The sequence below is a fragment of the Lobosporangium transversale genome (genome assembly GCF_002105155.1).
Source record: "Lobosporangium transversale strain NRRL 3116 chromosome Unknown BCR41scaffold_22, whole genome shotgun sequence".
In the NCBI taxonomy this organism is placed as follows: Eukaryota; Fungi; Mortierellomycota; class Mortierellomycetes; order Mortierellales; family Mortierellaceae; genus Lobosporangium; species Lobosporangium transversale.
In genome coordinates this window covers 305008-322893 of record NW_019029000.1, presented here as the reverse complement: position 1 = coordinate 322893, position 17886 = coordinate 305008, and the positions used below count along the sequence as shown (strand labels likewise).

General features: G+C 41.8%; 5 protein-coding genes across 5 annotated transcripts; 1 reads left to right on the top strand and 4 right to left on the bottom strand.

Annotated features, from left to right (window-relative positions):
• Positions 1-2394: 2394 nt before the first annotated feature.
• Positions 2395-6485, top strand: BCR41DRAFT_387080 (adaptin N terminal region-domain-containing protein; the record flags this gene model as incomplete). The annotated part of the gene is made up of 8 exons (XM_022027858.1): positions 2395-2749; positions 2946-3014; positions 3134-3273; positions 3447-3640; positions 3826-4057; positions 4161-4266; positions 4360-6293; positions 6405-6485. The coding sequence occupies exons 1-8, from the start codon at positions 2704-2706 to the stop codon at positions 6483-6485; spliced, it is 2802 nt and encodes a 933-aa protein (XP_021880640.1). The 5' UTR covers positions 2395-2703.
• Positions 6486-6991: 506 nt separating this feature from the next.
• BCR41DRAFT_323634 (hypothetical protein) lies at positions 6992-8321 on the bottom strand. The gene is made up of 4 exons (XM_022021522.1): positions 8136-8321; positions 7756-7955; positions 7591-7625; positions 6992-7493 (listed from the first exon to the last, which is right to left on the bottom strand). The coding sequence occupies exons 1-4, from the start codon at positions 8216-8218 to the stop codon at positions 7005-7007; spliced, it is 807 nt and encodes a 268-aa protein (XP_021880639.1). The 5' UTR covers positions 8219-8321; the 3' UTR covers positions 6992-7004.
• Positions 8322-8575: 254 nt separating this feature from the next.
• BCR41DRAFT_337485 (hypothetical protein) lies at positions 8576-11408 on the bottom strand. The gene is made up of 4 exons (XM_022022076.1): positions 11035-11408; positions 10588-10911; positions 10311-10458; positions 8576-10077 (listed from the first exon to the last, which is right to left on the bottom strand). Exons 1-4 carry the CDS (start codon positions 11242-11244, stop codon positions 8645-8647), a joined length of 2115 nt encoding a protein of 704 aa, XP_021880638.1. The 5' UTR covers positions 11245-11408; the 3' UTR covers positions 8576-8644.
• A 1037-nt stretch (positions 11409-12445) lies between these two features.
• On the bottom strand, positions 12446-14757 carry BCR41DRAFT_355073 (P-loop containing nucleoside triphosphate hydrolase protein; the record flags this gene model as incomplete). Its single annotated transcript, XM_022024445.1, has 2 exons — positions 12446-13891; positions 14662-14757. Coding segments are annotated over 2 exons (1541 nt in total), but the record flags the coding sequence as incomplete, so codon positions are not given.
• A 1274-nt stretch (positions 14758-16031) lies between these two features.
• BCR41DRAFT_371367 (hypothetical protein) lies at positions 16032-17200 on the bottom strand (the record flags this gene model as incomplete). The annotated part of the gene is made up of 5 exons (XM_022026600.1): positions 16032-16256; positions 16345-16545; positions 16624-16722; positions 16881-17020; positions 17173-17200. The coding sequence occupies 5 exons, from the start codon at positions 17198-17200 to the stop codon at positions 16032-16034; spliced, it is 693 nt and encodes a 230-aa protein (XP_021880636.1).
• Between the last annotated feature and the right edge of the window lie 686 nt (positions 17201-17886).

Sequence of the window (17886 nt, the reverse complement as noted above, 5' to 3'; positions counted from 1 at the left end):
AAAAAAAAAAAAAAAAAAAAACAAAAGAAATGATGCTGAAGAGAAAGGAATGATGTTGAAATCAAAGAACAAAAATTAAATAATGCTATCTCTTTGGGTTTTTATATGTATGGCGAGAATGTACAGTGCCTGTCCATGTCCATGCACCTTGATCATAATCGCGGAAGTAAGCTGTCAAAGGATGGCTATAATGACAAACAATCGCACACGCAAGCGATCAATGGCGAGCTTTTCGTTACTTACAATCTTTTTTTTTTAGGCCGTGTCAACATGCGCATGCACCATACATTATTTCAATCGAACGCCAAATAAGGTTTTGAGATCAGCCCTGACCGCGAGAGGAAAAACAAGGGGTCTCCTACTGCCCCGATGCCTGAATTAGTTCATTTGTCACATCCTCCTAATTCAATAGTCGCACGCATCTTTAATTACCTATGGCCGAGTGTGCATCGTTACCACATGTTATTAGAGAGACACTATACCTTCCATCGTAGTCTCCCTCAAGATAAGGTAAGAGGAAGCCAGTGTTTTTTCGGGAGTCGAATAAAAAAATGGTAGGAAAAAAAAAAAAAAAAAAAAAAAACTGCGCGATGTAAAAAAGAAAAGAAAAGGAAAAATACCTTTTATTCTACGGAATAATTCCGCAGCACGGTCGGAACCAAGAGGAAAGAAGGGAATAGCATCATTGATATAATGATTATATGTTCAATATTGAAAACGAACATTACATCCATTGTGATTGGAAAGAGTGCCATGCAGTAATGCAATAGTCGCCTAAAGGGATATAACGGAATAGTTCATAGTATGAAGTTTCACATTTCCACCATCCCGGGCCTCAATTTTTTTAAGATGTCTAGATCCTGAATTGTACTCCGTCTGCGCAGCATGAATTACCACATACGCGCAATCTAAGTCGTCAACTTGATCGAAAAAGCTAAAATAAAATGCAAAAGTATATACATTGATATCCTGGAAGATACGCAGCATCCGTCATACGACACTAAGAACCTAAGCATGCCTGCTCTGGGCTTGCACAAACACAGCCGCAACCCTGACGCTGCAAAAGTAAAAAAAGCTAAAAGTATACGAACTTGCTACTCCAAGTCTAAATATTTTATTACAAGGTTTTTTCCAAAATTCAAAAAAAAGAAAGGCGTTCCTGCAATTTGTTCCGCTTGCTCTCTCTGAATCACATGTTGTTGATCCGATATTTTAGACTAAATTCTTTACAGAGATTACCAGTAGGATCCTCACTTGATATCGAGGATACTTCAATACTTTTAATCATGGTGTAAGTTCATCTGTCAAATCAAATGACCATATGTCGGGGAAGAGAGGAGAGAAGGAGAGAGGAAGCTTTCCAAGCGCGGTTCCAACTCGATCGGAAACAATCCCTTTGTTTTCTCGCAATAGTAAAAATATGTTCTGTATTGACTAGATATGATCATTTCATAACCAGCTATTGGTAAGGATTCATATATTTAATATGATTATTGGGAGAGAAAAGGAGAGAAAGGAAGATAAAGGCAGCTGCGCCAGCGTTATCATTTGAGTTGTGGGATAATTTTATACTCACTCATGGCCGTAAATATTATTAGAATAATAAGTGAACCCGATATTTGCCAAGCTCCTTACGGATGTCGACAGTAGCAAAGCAATCGCACGTACAGATCAAGAGAAGTAGAAAAAGAGCAGGATTGCAGCATCAGCCTTGATCAATTGCAGGCACATTATTAAAAGTAAAGAAGAGTGCGTAAAAGACAACGACCTTCGACTTTTTTTTTTTTTTTTGCAAGCTGGATCGATGGTATTTTTTCCTTGAAATAAAATTAAAAAACTCTTTTTTACCTATCTGATGTTATTAATTTACAAGCTAATGTCGATCCCGGAAATTATCAAAAGCACTTTTAGCTTGAACATGCAGTGCACAGTCCAATCAAGACGACTATTGTGTCACCATCACCATTTCAAAGGAAATATTTACTGTCTTCTACGATCTTTAATCATTTGCACATCCTTTCTGGTGCTCTCGCTTAAAAGATTCCTTTATTTTTATCTTCTCTTTTTATTGTAGTCTATTATAAAAATGCGGATCGGTATTCCTGCCTTGGATAATCGTGTTTTATCTTTGGTAGTGTGAATATTGGAACGCATCAAATCTTGAAGGTATGTCAAGGCCTTATTCGGTGAGAAAGACGTTTTTTTGCCTTTATTACTCGGTTAGTGGGATGTAGTGCACAATGAATACCATCCTATGCGTGGGGAAATCTGATGGGTGCATATTCTTTAACTCTGCTACGCTTCAGCCACTCAAAAACGCGTTTAATAATTGAAATGAACATGAGCGGAGAGGAGTAAGTTTCAGAAAATATGCAGAACAGTCTGATTCAATTTCCCATTTTCCATCATCTCTGTTTTACTTCTAAACCATCTTTTCTTTTTCATTTCCCTATTCTCAACCCTCATCATCCATCCCATCCATCCATCCATCCTTCTCTCCTTCTCTCACTTTCTTATCCATTCAAGCACACTTTCTCTTTCTCTTTCAATTTCCCTGTTGGAAATCCTTTTTTTTCTGTGTCATCAATTGCTGACGTGAAAAAAGACAACCTTGCAACGGTCAATCTCTTTACATTCATCGTCGCTTCATATCCAATCTTCTATTACTGTCTTGGAAAAGAGACCCAATTATTCTAGTTCAACATGGCTATGCGTGGATTAACTGTCTTCATCGCGGACATTCGCAATTGTAAGTCATACAACAGTGATGACTTCCCAGCTTGAATTGAGTCAGGAACATATACATTTATACACATGGAAGGATGTTAAGTGGTCGCCATGCCATTGCACCAACTAAAAGACGATAATAACCATCTCTCTCTTACACATTCTCTCTCGTACCCTTTTTCTCTTTCTCTTTCTCGACCCGCTATCTGTGTGAATAGGCCGTGTCCGCGAACTCGAGGAAAAGAGAATCAATAAAGAGATGGCCAACATCCGCCAAAAGTTTAAAGGTATATATATATTCCTTTACTTCTTCCTTTTGTTTTTGTCTTGAAACTAGGTATATCGCTGACCATTGTCTATCTGGCTCTGTTTCCTTTGTCCAATTGTCATTGTTGTGCGATAATAGATGGCAACCTGAGCGGCTATGACAAAAAGAAATATGTTTGCAAGCTGTTGTACATGTATATCCTAGGATGGGATATTGACTTTGGACACATGGAAGCAGTCAACCTCATCTCAAGTACAAAGTACAGTGAAAAGCAGATTGTAAGCCTCGGACATCATTTTGCAGGATCATCTTTCGTTTCTCGACTCTTTAGTTTTTGTATATTCTAATCACAGAGGGTGAAAAAAAAAAAAAAAAAAAAAAAAATGCTGTCTTCATTCTTTTCGTCAAGTCCTATTTGCTAACTGTCAATCGACCGTTTCTGTTTTAATAGGGATATCTCGGGATAACACTATTGATGCATGAGAATAGTGATCTGGTCCGCTTAGTGGTCAATTCTATTCGAAAGGACCTGGATGATAACAATGAGATTCACAACTGCTTAGCCCTGCATGCTATTGCCAACATTGGAGGCCGAGAGATGGCCGAGTCGCTAGCAGGCGATGTCCATCGTCTTCTAGTGTCGCCGTAAGTAACTAATCAATGGATCAACATCAGAGCATGTTAGAAGCATATAAAAAACCATTTGTTATCAAAGGGAAATCTTTGGCTCTGATCTTCCACGGTGCTCACATTTATATATATATATATATATATATTTCGCCTCCCACATTTTATCCTATTTTTAATTTGTCTTAATGGACGATTAAAAGTAACTCCAAGAGTTTTGTTAAAAAGAAGGCTGCATTGACAATGCTCCGCCTCTTCAGAAAACATCCTGATGTCATTCCGGCGCCTGATTGGGCTGAACGTATTACGAATATCATTGACGACTATGATCTTGGCGTGTGCCTTTCCGTGGCCAGTCTTATTACGGCACTTGCACAACAATACCCTGAATCTTTCATGATGGCTGTTCCAAAGGCTATCATGCGGCTTCACAAGGTAGGCCTTTGATAACCAAGACTGTTTGGGAGTGCTTAGTTAACGCAAAGAGAAAAATAGATAATCTTTGTCTGACAATAATTTCCATTTACTTCAACTATAGGTCATCGTGGAAAGAGATTTTTCAGCAGACTATGTATATTACAAGATCCCAATCCCATGGCTCCAAGTCAAGCTTCTTCGTCTCTTGCAATATTTCCCTCCAACAGGTTCGTGCCCAAAGAATAGATCTGAGATCGGTGAAATAATGAATGATAAATAGCTATACTTACTTTTTTTTTTCTTTAACTTCTGCCATTCAGAGGATCCCAACATGGCTGAAATGCTTCATAACGTCCTTCAAACCATCATCAACAACTCGCAAGAGACACCCAGAAACGTTCAGCATAATAACGCACAGAATGCTATTCTATTCGAAGCAATTAATCTGGCAATTCATTTGGACTGCGAATCTGACATTGTTCGCCAGGCGACCAACATTCTTGCACGCTTCATCTTGTCGAAGGAGACCAACGTCCGTTATCTTGGATTGGAAACCATGGCCCATTTGGCGGCAGTGACGGATGAACTAGATGAGATCAAGAAGCATGAGGAGACCATTATTTTATCTTTGCGGGACAAGGATATCAGCGTTCGCCGTCGTGGCCTGGATTTGCTTTATAGTATGTGCGATGTTTCAAATGCCAAGACGATCGTGTCAGAATTGATCCGATATCTCCATATTGCAGATTACGCACTTCGTGAGGAGATGGTACTCAAGATTGCCATCATGACAGAAAAATATGCCACAGAGCACTCATGGTATGTGGACGTCATCCTGCAGCTTATCAGCTCTGCTGGAGATCATGTAGGAGAGGAAGTCTGGTACAGAGTTGTTCAAATTGTCACCAACCACGAAAACCTGCAAGAGTATGCTGCCAAAATGGTATTGCATTATATGAGCTCGCCACACTGTCACGAGAATATGCTTAAGGTTGGAGGTTATATCTTGGGAGAATACGGACATTTAATTGCTAATATCCCAGGAGCATCACCAATCGAACAATTCAACACGCTTCATGCTCGATTCGGACTGTGCTCGCTAGGAACCCGGGCATTATTGCTTTCAACATATATCAAGTTTGTCAACTTGTTCCCAGAAATTAAGGGCGCTATTTTGGCAGTCTTTAACCAATACCGCCATGTTCTGGATGCAGAGCTGCAGCAGCGTGCGTGTGAATACATGGCCATTGCTACCATGCCCACAGATGATCTCCTTCAGACGGTCTGTGAGGAAATGCCACAATTCCCAGAACGTGAGTCTGCATTGCTCTCTCGACTCAATGAGAAGACTAACCAGACCGAAGACAAGAGAACTTGGAACATTGGTGGCAAGGATTCGAACGAGAAGACCCCCGCAAACTTAATTGCTGCTAGCAGAGAAAAGAACGAGAGCACATCTGTGGATGACCTAGTGTCAGGGATGAACAATACTAATATTAGCTCTTCTGCTGGTACTAAGGATGAGGAAGGAAAACCGACCGCCAATGGATCATCAAACCCCGCCTCACAGACAAATGCAGCCTCAAAGCCTGGATTGGCTTGGAAGGATCAATTGGCTCCTGGATATGAAATCTGGTACAACCGTCTACGGGATGGTGCTGATGGCGTATTGTACGAGGACAGCATTCTGCAGATTGGTGTCAAGTCTGAATATCATGGGCATTTGGGCCGTCTGGCCATGTACTTTGGCAATAAGACACATACTCAACTCAACTCCTTCTCAGTTACGGTGGAGGCACCAGAAGGTCTAGTTATCGCCAGCTCACATACACTGGCTACTTCAATTGGACCCTCGACTCAAATTCAGCAGCTCTACAGCTTGGAGTGCCAGCAGATCGTTACAGAGGTACCACTCATCCGTATCTCGTATCAAGCAGGCTCCATTCAGAGTATTTACCTCAAGTTGCCTGTTACACTTTCGCGATTTATTGAGCCTATCCAACTCTCCAGCGCAGACTTTTTTGCACGCTGGAAACAAATTGGTGGCTCACCACGAGAGGTACAAGTTGTTTTCAAATCGTCTGAGAAGATCAATCTGGAAAAGGCCCGTTCTATCATTGTTAGCAATCGGTTAGGTGTTTGTGACAATGTCGATCCTAAGCCCGGCAATTTTGTTGCCACTGGCGTCTACAACACTTCGCTGAGTGGCAAAGTCGGATGTCTTGTGCGTCTAGAACCTAATCGCGAGACAGATGTAAGTTGATAAATAACCTTTTTGAACATTTTTCCCAATTTTTTATTTTAACTTCACTATATGGATATACACCTCGTCTTACATCTTTGTTATTATTATTATCATTACTAGATGTATCGTCTGACAGTCAGAACGACCTCAGATATTGTGTCCAAGCAGTTGAAAGAGCTTTTACAATTAGCTCTGCTATAAAAAAAAAAAAAAAAAAAAAAAAAAAAAGAAGCACCTTCCTATTCATACATTTAATAAGGCATCAAATTATTGTAAACAAAAATAAATAAAATAAATATGCACATGCAATAGATTCAAAAGAAATGTATACTTGTTTGACAAGCGTAACCACTATGACTTTTCTTTTGTACAAGTCCTTTTTTAAGGCACAAGCTTATTTTTGTGTGGATTGATATAAAATGTCATTAATAGGCAATGTTCCATTGGCTTCACGTACAGACACAGACACAGAGGCTGGCTCCTTTTGTTCTATTACATGTGTGTGTGTTTTTTTTTTTTTTTTTTTTTTTTTTTTTTGATCCTATCATCGTAATAGCTGGGAATGTCCGGACTTCAATTACCATTACGAGAACCCTTTCTCCTTTATGGCTCAAACCCAATCCAGTTCTAAGGACTTTGCCGTTTTGATTGGCTTGACATATCCTTGCTGCTTATTGCGATGTTAATATTTATTTTGGCCTTCTTTTAATACATTTTAATTTAACCTCTAGGCTTAACCAACAGACCACCGTCGACAGGAATGATGGCTCCAGTAGTGTATGCCCCAGCTCTGGAAGCCAAATAGATAGCGGTAGCAGCTAAATCCTCTGGTTGGCCAATCCTTCCCAAGGGAATACCGCGTACAATCTCATCCTTTGAATTTTGCAGGGTCGCTGCCATCATCTTACTCTCGAACGGCCCTGGAGCAATAGCATTCACAGTGATATGTTTAGAGCCCAAATGGCCCGCCATGACCTTTGTCATTTGATGCAATGCAGCCTTGGAAGCCGAATAAGCATAAGTCTCCTGTATAGGGTTACGAACTCCATCCACAGACCCAATATTGATTACAGAGGCTGGATGGGTCTCCGTCGCAGTAGCTAATAAAAGTGGGAGCATGGCTTGAGTCAATGAGAAGACTCGCTTGAGATTGAGGTTTATGACCTTTTCGAACGCGCTGTCCGGATAAGACTCGATAGGAGCTGCCCACTTTTTTTTTTATTAATAATAATAATAAAAAGAAAGAGAATTAGGTTGAGATCAGGATACGAAGGACATCTATATCAACGCTATAAGCCAAACTTACGTTGGCCCCAGCATTGTTGACAAGGACATGAACCTCTAGAGACAAGTCAAATCGTAAAACAGTAAAGCAGATATATATTATTTATATGGTCCTGGATAAAAAAAAAATAAAAAAAAAATAAAAAAAAAATAAAAAAAAAATAAAAAATAAACCTAGTTTCCTTACTTAATTCTCGTTTTGAAATTTCTCTAACCAAATGTTGGACTTCCTGCAAGCTCTGAAGATCCGCTGGAATGGAGAAACATTGACCCGGTCCCAACTTCATCAAGTCTTCCGCAACCTTATCACAGTCCTTAGCGGTACGAGCAGAGATATATACCTTGGCTCCATTCGCAACGAATCCATGCGCGATCATTAAGCCAATTCTAATGATGTAATGCACATAATGAATAAATGGACATTTATAAATATTATCAATCATATCACCATATCATCATATCACCATACCATCATATCGTGTGAAGGGAAAAGGGTGGAGAGCGTAATCAGTCAGTTCTAAGGCTGTCAATGATTTTTTCCCTCATTTTGAATATCCCTTCACTTACCCACGGCTTCCGCCAGTGACGAGAACGACTTTGTCCTTGACATTAAAGAGGGAAGGAATATGCATGGATGAAGATGGTGGCATATTTTTTTATTATTATTATTATTATTATTATTATTTTAGTATTTTGTTACAGATTTATTGTACTTGAAGATTCTTGTATGGAAGGATTTGGGTTATAGGAAAGATGAGAAAAAGAAAGAGAGAGTGATTTCCAGAAAGTGTGGAGAGATTTATAGGGAAATTTAAAGGTTTAGGTTTTTCTCATCGGATCTCCAACGGCCATTACCTCTCTCCGTGACCACCAATCACCTGCAGTCCCAATTTTTCATATACTGCGCATTGAATAGCCCAATGAACGATGGAGCCGCACGATTTACGATCAATTCTTGTAAAGCGCGCTCATCATACAAAGTATATAACAAGGAATATGTATTTCATCTTTACAATTTTATTGTTTTCTTTGTACAATGGGCATATTAAAGTTTTCAAAAAAACGTATTCTTTTGATTAGCACTGGCATCCCTTCTTCTCGCCAGGGCGAGGTGCATTGACCAAAGGTGCGGCATACTTGTGCCAGTATGCAGGGGGGTCGTAAGACTTCTGGGCGGCATTGACGGTGGCGAAGTAAGCAGGATAAATGTTTCCATCATATTTGCCAATAGGTGCCTTGAGAACAAAGTCTGGAATTGTCCAAGCATCCACAAGGGGCACTGCATCCTTACGGAGATCCTTGCATTGATCCAAGAACAATTGACGAACAAGCTTAGCATGCGATCCATCAAAGTAGCTTTCCTCCAAGAACAGATCCAAGTGCTTGCGGATAGCAAACGTGCTCATCAATTGTCCCATCTTGCGGAGCATAGGGTATACGGACTTGTTCTTCTCGCGATCAATACCACGCTGGTACAAAATCAAGAAGTATCTCCATGCATGCACATCTGCTAGGCGAACTAGCTCGACTTGGTTAGCATTCCATGCTTGGTCAAAATTGGCCTTGCCTGCCTCTGTCAGTTTTTCCGCCAACTCAGTTGCCTTCTTAGCGCAGGCCCATGTCAAGACGTCAATCACAAACTCATGGTTCAAGAGATCACGGGGATCTTGGAGCGTGGTCTTGTTGTGCGACAAGATCTTCTTGTACTCGTTGAAGTAGCTGACAGATCCAACGACCTCCTGTCCCTCTTGAGCCCACTTCAAGGTTGTGATCAAGTAACGGGCCGATTGCTGCATCAACACAACGTTATCTCCGCCTCCAGTTGTCACTACTCCGTAGTCACCGATCAATCCGGCGATCGAGTTGTAGGCAGAGTAAGCATGTCCACCACAGGCACGACGGCAGGACTCAAGCACTTCAGTCACATACCATGCAAGAGTACCCTTGAATCCTGCGGAGACTCCGTGTTGATCTGGGATCTCACGCATGAATGCACCGGCATCTGTCTGTGCATACTCTGCAACTTGATCCCACTTGTCGAACAACTCACGGTCCACAATGTTTAGCATGTAGATGAAGCTGACTCCGGGCATCAAGCTAGTGTAGTGAGTCTGGTAATCCAGAATCTGCTCATCGTGGTTACCCTGACGACGAACAGCTCCATAGCGGATGGCGATCGTCAAGGACTGAGCCAACACAACTTGAGAGCCGGTGAGGATGGTAAAACGCTCAGGAATCAAAGTGGCATAGGACAGGACAGGATTGGGCGAGGGGGTGAACTCGCCCTCGGGGCTCATGGAAGCCCACTTCATCAACATGTTCTCACGAGGGATGCGAACCTGAGTGAACTGAATCCAACCATTGTCAAGACCCTGGCGAGATGATTTGTGGCCGATATCACCACAGGTGACACCAGGCAAGAGACGGCCAGTCTTGGGGTCACGAAGGGGAACAATGAACCAGTTGATGCCATGGTTCTCTCCATCGACAATAGTCTGGCAAATGGCAACTGTGTAACAAAAGGGATGTGGAAAAATATGATGTTCACCATCAGGATTTATGATAAATATTTAAATAGTCTCAGATGTCACTTTAAACAACAAAACCCCTCCCCTTACTTATTATTGGGTTTTTGGGACAATTGCGCTTCCCCACTCGCAGATCACAATATTTCACAACCCAAAAGAGAAGACCCGCATGCAGTACGTAACACAGCATTACTAGACGACAAAGTATTCTTACCAGTGTGTGTAGCAGTCTCTCCTGACATTCCGATCCACCATTTGGTGGCGGTCAAAGTCGGAGAGTGGATCACAAACTCGTTAGTGGCACGATCATATGTCGAAGTCGTCTCCAATCCACGCAAATTGGAAGAATGTCCCAACTCAGTCTAGTTTTTTAAACACAGAAAGACAATTCCATCCTTACAACGTCAATAATAGAAGAAAAGGAATTACAAACATCATCCAGTTTCAGTCATACGGAAATTAAAAATGGATAGTTTTTTTTTTTTTTTTACCATTGCGAAACATCCGATAACTCTCCAGTTCTCGATGTCATCCATCCATTTGTCCTGCTGCTCAGCAGTTCCAAAGAGCAACAAGGCTTGCTTGAACAACATGTCGTGGACATACATCCTCATCGAGTACGACTCGGAATAGAAAGCCATAGCCATGAATAAGGCCTGGCGGAGACGAGGATCCTTGATAGTTTTCTTCAACTCGACTGTACGAGCAATCTGACGCATCGTCTGCTCACGATCCTCAGCTCTAGTCAAATCGTAGTGGTGGCCGTCACGCATGCGGAGATCAGGGTCGCGTTGAACCATTTGGAAAGCAACGGCCTGTTACGAATATAAGCATAGATAGGGGAAGGGGAAGCATGAGTGTGAATAAAAGAATTACAATATGTACTTTTGAATTTGGATGCACTGCTGCTATCTCAATGTAAAATCAACGATACATACAACAGCTTCAGCGTTCTCCTTGCCACGAAGAAGGACCTCGGTCATATCCTCAACCTTGAATGAAGCATTAGCACGCTCGCGGGCCAGATCAGCAGGACCAGTTGGCTTGTCATTATGGATAGCATAGCGCTGGAAGCAAGGCTGGATAGCGAGATGATTTTGGACAGCGGCAAGACGGGCTACAGCCGAGGATGAAGAATTTTGCTCCATTTTCTTTTTTTTTTAATGTCAACGAAATAAAGTCAAAGTGTAACAGAGCAATGGAGTCAAATGATCAGGAGAGCTGATGAAACGATTGAACGAATGGAGCGGAGAATGCGTGAACCGATTAGTTTGCAAAAAAAATAAAATAAAATATAAAAATAAAATAAAAAAGTAAGAAGGATAAGGTAAGAAAAAGAAAAGGGATCATTTGGAGAGCGCTTTTATAACTGTTACTTTTCAGATCTGCCTTATTGCCCCATAGCATGAAAGACAGGAGGGAATAGCATAAATATGGAATACAGAACCCCATCCATCCTGTTTGTCTGTCACTCGCCTTCCGAGAAGTGTCACTTTGGGCGCCCACTGAAGCGAGAATAACAAGAATAAAGTAAAAGCGGGGGAACCACAATCTTTCAAATCTTTTAGACCAAAGAAAATACCTAGATGGAGGGGCGGGCCCATGAAAGCTCTTTACTGCTTCATAGCATATGAACATACACCGGGTATGATTTCTTGACATGGTGTGTGGAACAGTTCAAAGACACGAACTTTCGGCACAAAAAACCAAAAAAAAAAAAAAAAAAAAAAACATTGTCACTTTCCTACAATCTGAGGTAGACCAGTCTTCAATTGTTAAGACCCTTAAAATAAAACCTTGTCTCACATGTCAAAACTTCCTTGACCATAAAAAAGCTTTGCTTCAAAAAAGGCGACAGCTTCCCCTCATTCCTACCGAAAGGCTTTTTCTCCACATGTGGGTTAAGGAAAGGAGCCCATTATCTACCTCCGCTTGATTCTTTTTCTTTTATTGCCTCTGAACAAATTTTGTTCAGTCAAAGCGTCTTTATGAAAACGTGCAAAAAAAAAAAAAAAAAAAAAACGCGTAAACAATCGAGTCATACCCAAACAAGCTAATCCGTACCACATGTCCCGATTTCAGATCTCAAATAAAACCATCCATCACACCGGCATCATACACATCATCCATTTAACATTAATATTAACAGGTTCTGCGTAAATGTTTAAAAAGTGTATGTTATTTCCGTAAGCCTGTATAGATTGTATGGCAAACAAAATCATTGTTTGAACAAAAAAAAAAGAGTAGGGTAGAATCGTGTCGAACATGGCAAAAAAAAAAGTGGAGAGGAGTATATGTTTTTAAGCTTAAGAGATGAGAGAAAGGAGTTTATATATCAAGAGACGATGATTTAGTTGCCACCAGAGATCTCAGCGGCAATCTTGGCAGCCTTGGCAGTGGCGTCCTCAATATCACCGACCATGTAGAAGGCAGCCTCGGGAAGGTGGTCATGCTTGCCCTCAAGGACTTCCTTGAAGGAACGGATGGTGTCCTCAAGCTTGACAAGGCGACCCTCGGAACCAGTGAAGACCTGGGCGACAGTGAAGGGCTGGGACAAGAACTTCTGGATCTTACGGGCACGCTCGACAGTCAACTTGTCCTCCTCAGACAACTCGTCCATACCCAAAATAGCAATGATATCCTGGAGGGACTTGTAAGACTGAAGGATCTGCTGGGTCTTTGAGGCAGTCTCGTAATGCTCCTCGCCGACAATACGGGGGTCCAACATGCGGGACTTAGAGTCAAGAGGGTCGACAGCGGGGTAAATACCCAATTCAGAGATACCACGGGACAAGACAGTGGTGGCGTCCAAGTGAGCGAAGGTAGTGGCAGGAGCAGGATCGGTCAAATCGTCAGCGGGCACATAGACGGCCTGGACAGAGGTAATTGAACCCTTCTTGGTGGTGGTAATACGTTCCTGCATTCCTCCCATATCAGTGGAAAGAGTGGGCTGGTAACCGACAGCAGAGGGAATACGACCCAACAAGGCAGACACCTCAGAACCAGCCTGAGTGAAACGGAAAATGTTGTCAATGAAGAGCAACACATCCTGACCCTCCTGATCACGGAAATACTCAGCAATGGTCAAACCAGTCAAGGCGACACGGGCACGAGCACCTGGGGGCTCGTTCATCTGACCGAACACAAGAGCAGCCTTAGATTCACCATCCAACTTGATGACACCGGTTTCCATCATCTCGTGGTACAAATCGTTACCCTCACGAGTACGCTCTCCGACACCAGCGAAGACAGAGTAACCTCCGTGATGCTTGGCAATGTTGTTAATCAATTCCTGAATGAACACAGTCTTTCCGACACCAGCACCTCCGAAGAGACCAATCTTACCACCACGGGCATAGGGGGCGAGCAAGTCGACGACCTTGATACCAGTGACGAGAACCTCGGGAACGACGGACTGGTCAACGAATTCGGGAGCTTCGCAGTGAATGGGGGCGGACTGTTTAGCGTTGATGGGGCCACGCTCATCAATGGGCTCACCAATAACGTTGATGATACGACCCAAGCACTCAGGACCTACTGGAATAGTAATGGGGGCACCAGTATCCTCGACGGGCTGACCACGGACCAAACCCTCAGTACCGTCCATGGCAATAGTACGGACAGTGTTCTCTCCCAAGTGCTGAGCGACCTCAAGAACCAAACGGCGGTCCAGGTTCTTGACTTCAAGAGCATTGAGAATAGAAGGGAGCTTGCCCTGGTCGAACTGAACGTCGACGACGGCACCAATAACGGAGCGAATCTGACCAGAGGACTTGGCCTCAGAGGCATAGCCAGCTAATAGGTGATAGAGTCAAATGGATATATATTATTAGTACGAGGATCAAAGTCAAAAAATTAGTCAAAGACCCGTCTAAAAAGGATTGTAATCCAAAAAGAGAGCTGGAATAGGAAAATCACAGTAGATATCAATTGACCAGATCCTTCGAGTCGGCCAATCTAGGGTCGACTCATAGACAGGCTAATGATCAAACTTGATGTTTAATATCACTTGCTGATGGAGTCATGATCAATGACAATGTCGAAAACTGATCCGCATGATTGCGTAGACATCCAGATCTAGACACGATCAGTGTCGTCCCAGGAAGGAGGCTCAATAAATAAAAAATAATAAAAATATAAACACCGCTTCCGATTCAAGCGATCCATTTCTCATCGGGAGTAAAATCGGGACCATGAGAACAAGGACGACAATCACAATAATCATCATTGCTGTGAGATTGTCTTATTCGCAACCTACACAGCTGTATTCTGGCTCATTAAATGATTGATTGTCGATGTTGTTTGTAATTCAGGGGAATAGGTGGGAATGTAACAGAAACAGAAATAGATGGCGAAAAGAATGTTGGAAGATATGAACAAACATATCATCAAATGCCGTTGACATGGTATGATTCGATTCTTTGATCGAGAAGTGAGATGCCATTGTTGTTGGATGCCAAAAGAGTAATATAACAAGATTGAAGAAAATGTAATATCTTTGCCGTGGCGTGTTTTTATTTCTTTCGCTTCATTTGTTTGTAGGGATGATCATGTCGATTCCTTACCCTTCTTCATGAAGGCGGCGTTGAAGGCCTTAGGGGCAGTCTTGATGGCAGCAGCGCTCCTTGAGAGACGCGAGATGTTACGAAGGGCGTACATGGCTAATCCACAAGAAAGAAGAGGATGAGGGGAGAGGGGAAGAAGATGGATTAGTTTCGAAAACAAGCGGAAGCCTCGCGGTTATTGTCTCTCGCTCTGTTTGCGCTGGACCAGCGATTTTTTCCTTTCTTTCCCAGAAACATACAAGCCGCTCGAAAATAAAAATAAAACAATCTTGCAAATGTGTTTCTAAACGTCATGTCCAACTTTATTTCCTGACCAATTTATTTTGTGTCTCTACTACAGACGCGTCTTTCTTTTCAACTCTCACTGCCCGTGATTACCCTAACAAAAGTAACAAGAGAGCCCCTTCGAGAGGCTGTCCGAAGTGATTAATCATATCGATCGTGCTTTGGGTCTACTCGGGCTAGATGTGCCCGAAATCAGCATTGCATTTGGCATCGAAGCCGGTGTGTATCCTTGCTGCCAAATACTTGTGCTTACAAGGCACTCTCTGCTTGTCATGGCCACAACAGGACAATGGTGTAGCCTTTACCCACAGCATTAGCGTGCCCTTTCTAGGTGCAATATAATATGAGCCATCAACTAAAAGGGTAGTAAGCGCTAAAATATCTCTCGTGACTGCAGGACATCTGCACCGACAGACCTGTGATAGGCTATTGGCCATTTCTATGAGTGCCTAGCATCCGCAGTTGTATTTGGCGACTAATCAAGCCTCCACGGACTGGATAACCTTGGCTAAGACTTGCTTTGCTATAAGTCGATAGTAGACAATCTAAGTTCCCCTTGTTGAATTGTAAAGATTAAGGATTTTTTTCTGAAGCGATCTCCCATTGAAACGCAGCTTGCTCCTTGCTCCAAAATATCCTAAACGCGTGCTGAGTGAGGGCCTTACAAAGGGCTGGAGGAGCCTTCTGAAAGTGGAAAAGCATCCTCAAGAGTCATTAGGTTGATGCCTAGAGAATATGTGAGCGCGTCCCTCTCACAGATTTATAAAGCTAAAAATGGATTAGCATTATCTTTGGTTTTTTGATGTTTAGGAAGAATGTTCTTAGAAGACCACATCGATTGTGGTCTTGATAAAATTATCTGAAAGCTCAGCGCCTTCAAAGGAAAGCAGACAATCAAAAATACCAAAATAAATAGATTGCCAGGTTCAATATCCCAAGATAACGGAGACAGTTGTCCAGAAAGGAATTAAAATAAATGTTCAACATTCTTTGATTTCTTTCTCCTCTTTAAATCACGCGAGCTTTAATTAGTGCTTTCTGTGTTTAAAAAATGAAACTATATTACAAGTCAGAGTATATTTCTTCTAGGTTCTCAAGCGGTTGGCAATCTCCTGCTTGCGAGACTCAATATGTGCACGCTCTTCCTCCTTGTTAGCATCATAGGCGACGATATTAGTCTGATTGAAGGGATTCTCCGGTGATTTCTGGAACTGCTTGTAAAGCATATCATGCATCTGTTGCTGCCTCAATCCTGGGTGCTCCTGCTTCAAAATAGGCAGCTCACGTTCCAGGTAGGCGGCAAATGCAGCCTAGAAAAAAAAAAAAAAAAAAAAAAAAAAGTCAGTTGCTGAAAAAGCTGAAGTGTTTGAATCCGTCGTTTGTAAACGATGTAAATACCTTGAAGCGACGCTCTGGATGACGATCAACTTCCTTGCCCTTGCCGGTTGTGGTAGGAGCCTGTCCTGAACCACCAGTTGAGGAACCAGTGAGTGTCAAGAGATCAAGAGCATCATCAATATTGGAAGCAGAGAATTCCTCGACAGGCTTGACCTGATTTGAGAAAGCCTCAACCTTTTGAGTCTTCTTGGCGGCTTTTTTCTATTTTAGTCAAGAGAATTGTGTTAAAAAGACATGTTTAATTTTTTTTTTTTTTCGATCTGATAAGAAATGACGTACCTCCTCTCCCTTAAGAGCCCTCGAGGGTTTGCTCTTGATGCTGCTTTCTTCCTCTTCAAGAGCACGTTGTGCCTCGCGTTTCTTAGCCAGTTGCTCTTGCTAGATGATGAATCCAAGTTAAATAAAAAGGAAAGAAAAGCAGAAAAAAAGGAATAGTCAATGATCAAATACAAATACAAAGAGCGACCAAAGTGATCTGCCGCAGCAAGATTGTGAAATAAAAAAAAAATGAGGTGCACTGCCAATGTTTCTCATACTCTCTTTTGTTCCTCAAGCTCCTTCTTGTTGCCCTTAGCACCCTTGGACCAATCAGCAGCTTCAACAGCTTCCTGTTCAACGGCCTTCTTGGCTGCCTTCGCATTAGCAGCAGCAGCCTTGCGCTCATTGGCAGCCACAACTGTAAGGAGAGAAAAAAAAAAAAAAAAAAAAAGATGCCATGGTTTAGCTGCCTTTTTTCAAAAAAAAAAAAAAAAACGAGGACAAGATCAACAGAAGATTGGAAATGAGAAATCCGATGTGTTAAAGTCATGGAAACGGACTCGTTCATACCCTTGCTATTCTCTTTCTTGGGTGGCATGTTATTTTTATTTAGAGTTGTGCGAAATGCGAAATGAGAATTGAGAAGATAATGAACAAATACAAAAAAATAAGATCGTCCAATTTGAGCATCGTGGAATGACATTCCAAAGCCACCGCAAGAGTCTGATACTAAACTGTATATATTTATACAGATAAATGTTTGATCTGTCTTCACCACCATCCACATATCTTAATAGATGGCGCATACCACAATGAAAAACAGTTGCTACAATCAACAACGCGTTTTCTGTAGATCATTCTTTTACTATGTGCTCAACTTATACGCAATCCAAGAAAATGATATTCGTTGGTGCACCTGAAGGAGCAAAAAAGATCCTTTACTTCTCTTTTGTTTGAAATAGCATTTAGATAATATTAATTGAAGAATTAAAAAAAAAGCAAATGGGGAAAAATGACAGTAGTCAGACCGTAAAACATGCCACTCTTTATTTTCTTGCCAGCAATATCACAGCTCTAACCTATTTTGTCAAACACCTTCGGTTGCTTAACTGTATATTGAAAAAATAAATAAGATAAACCCTTCTGTAGATCTAAAAAAGTGAGCATGAATATAATGGCTGTATATAAAGTACAACCACAGCAGGGTACTCTGCTACACCAAAGTTCAACAGGTTAGTAAAAAGGAATCATGAATGCCAAGTGATGAGAAAACATGTCGTTGTA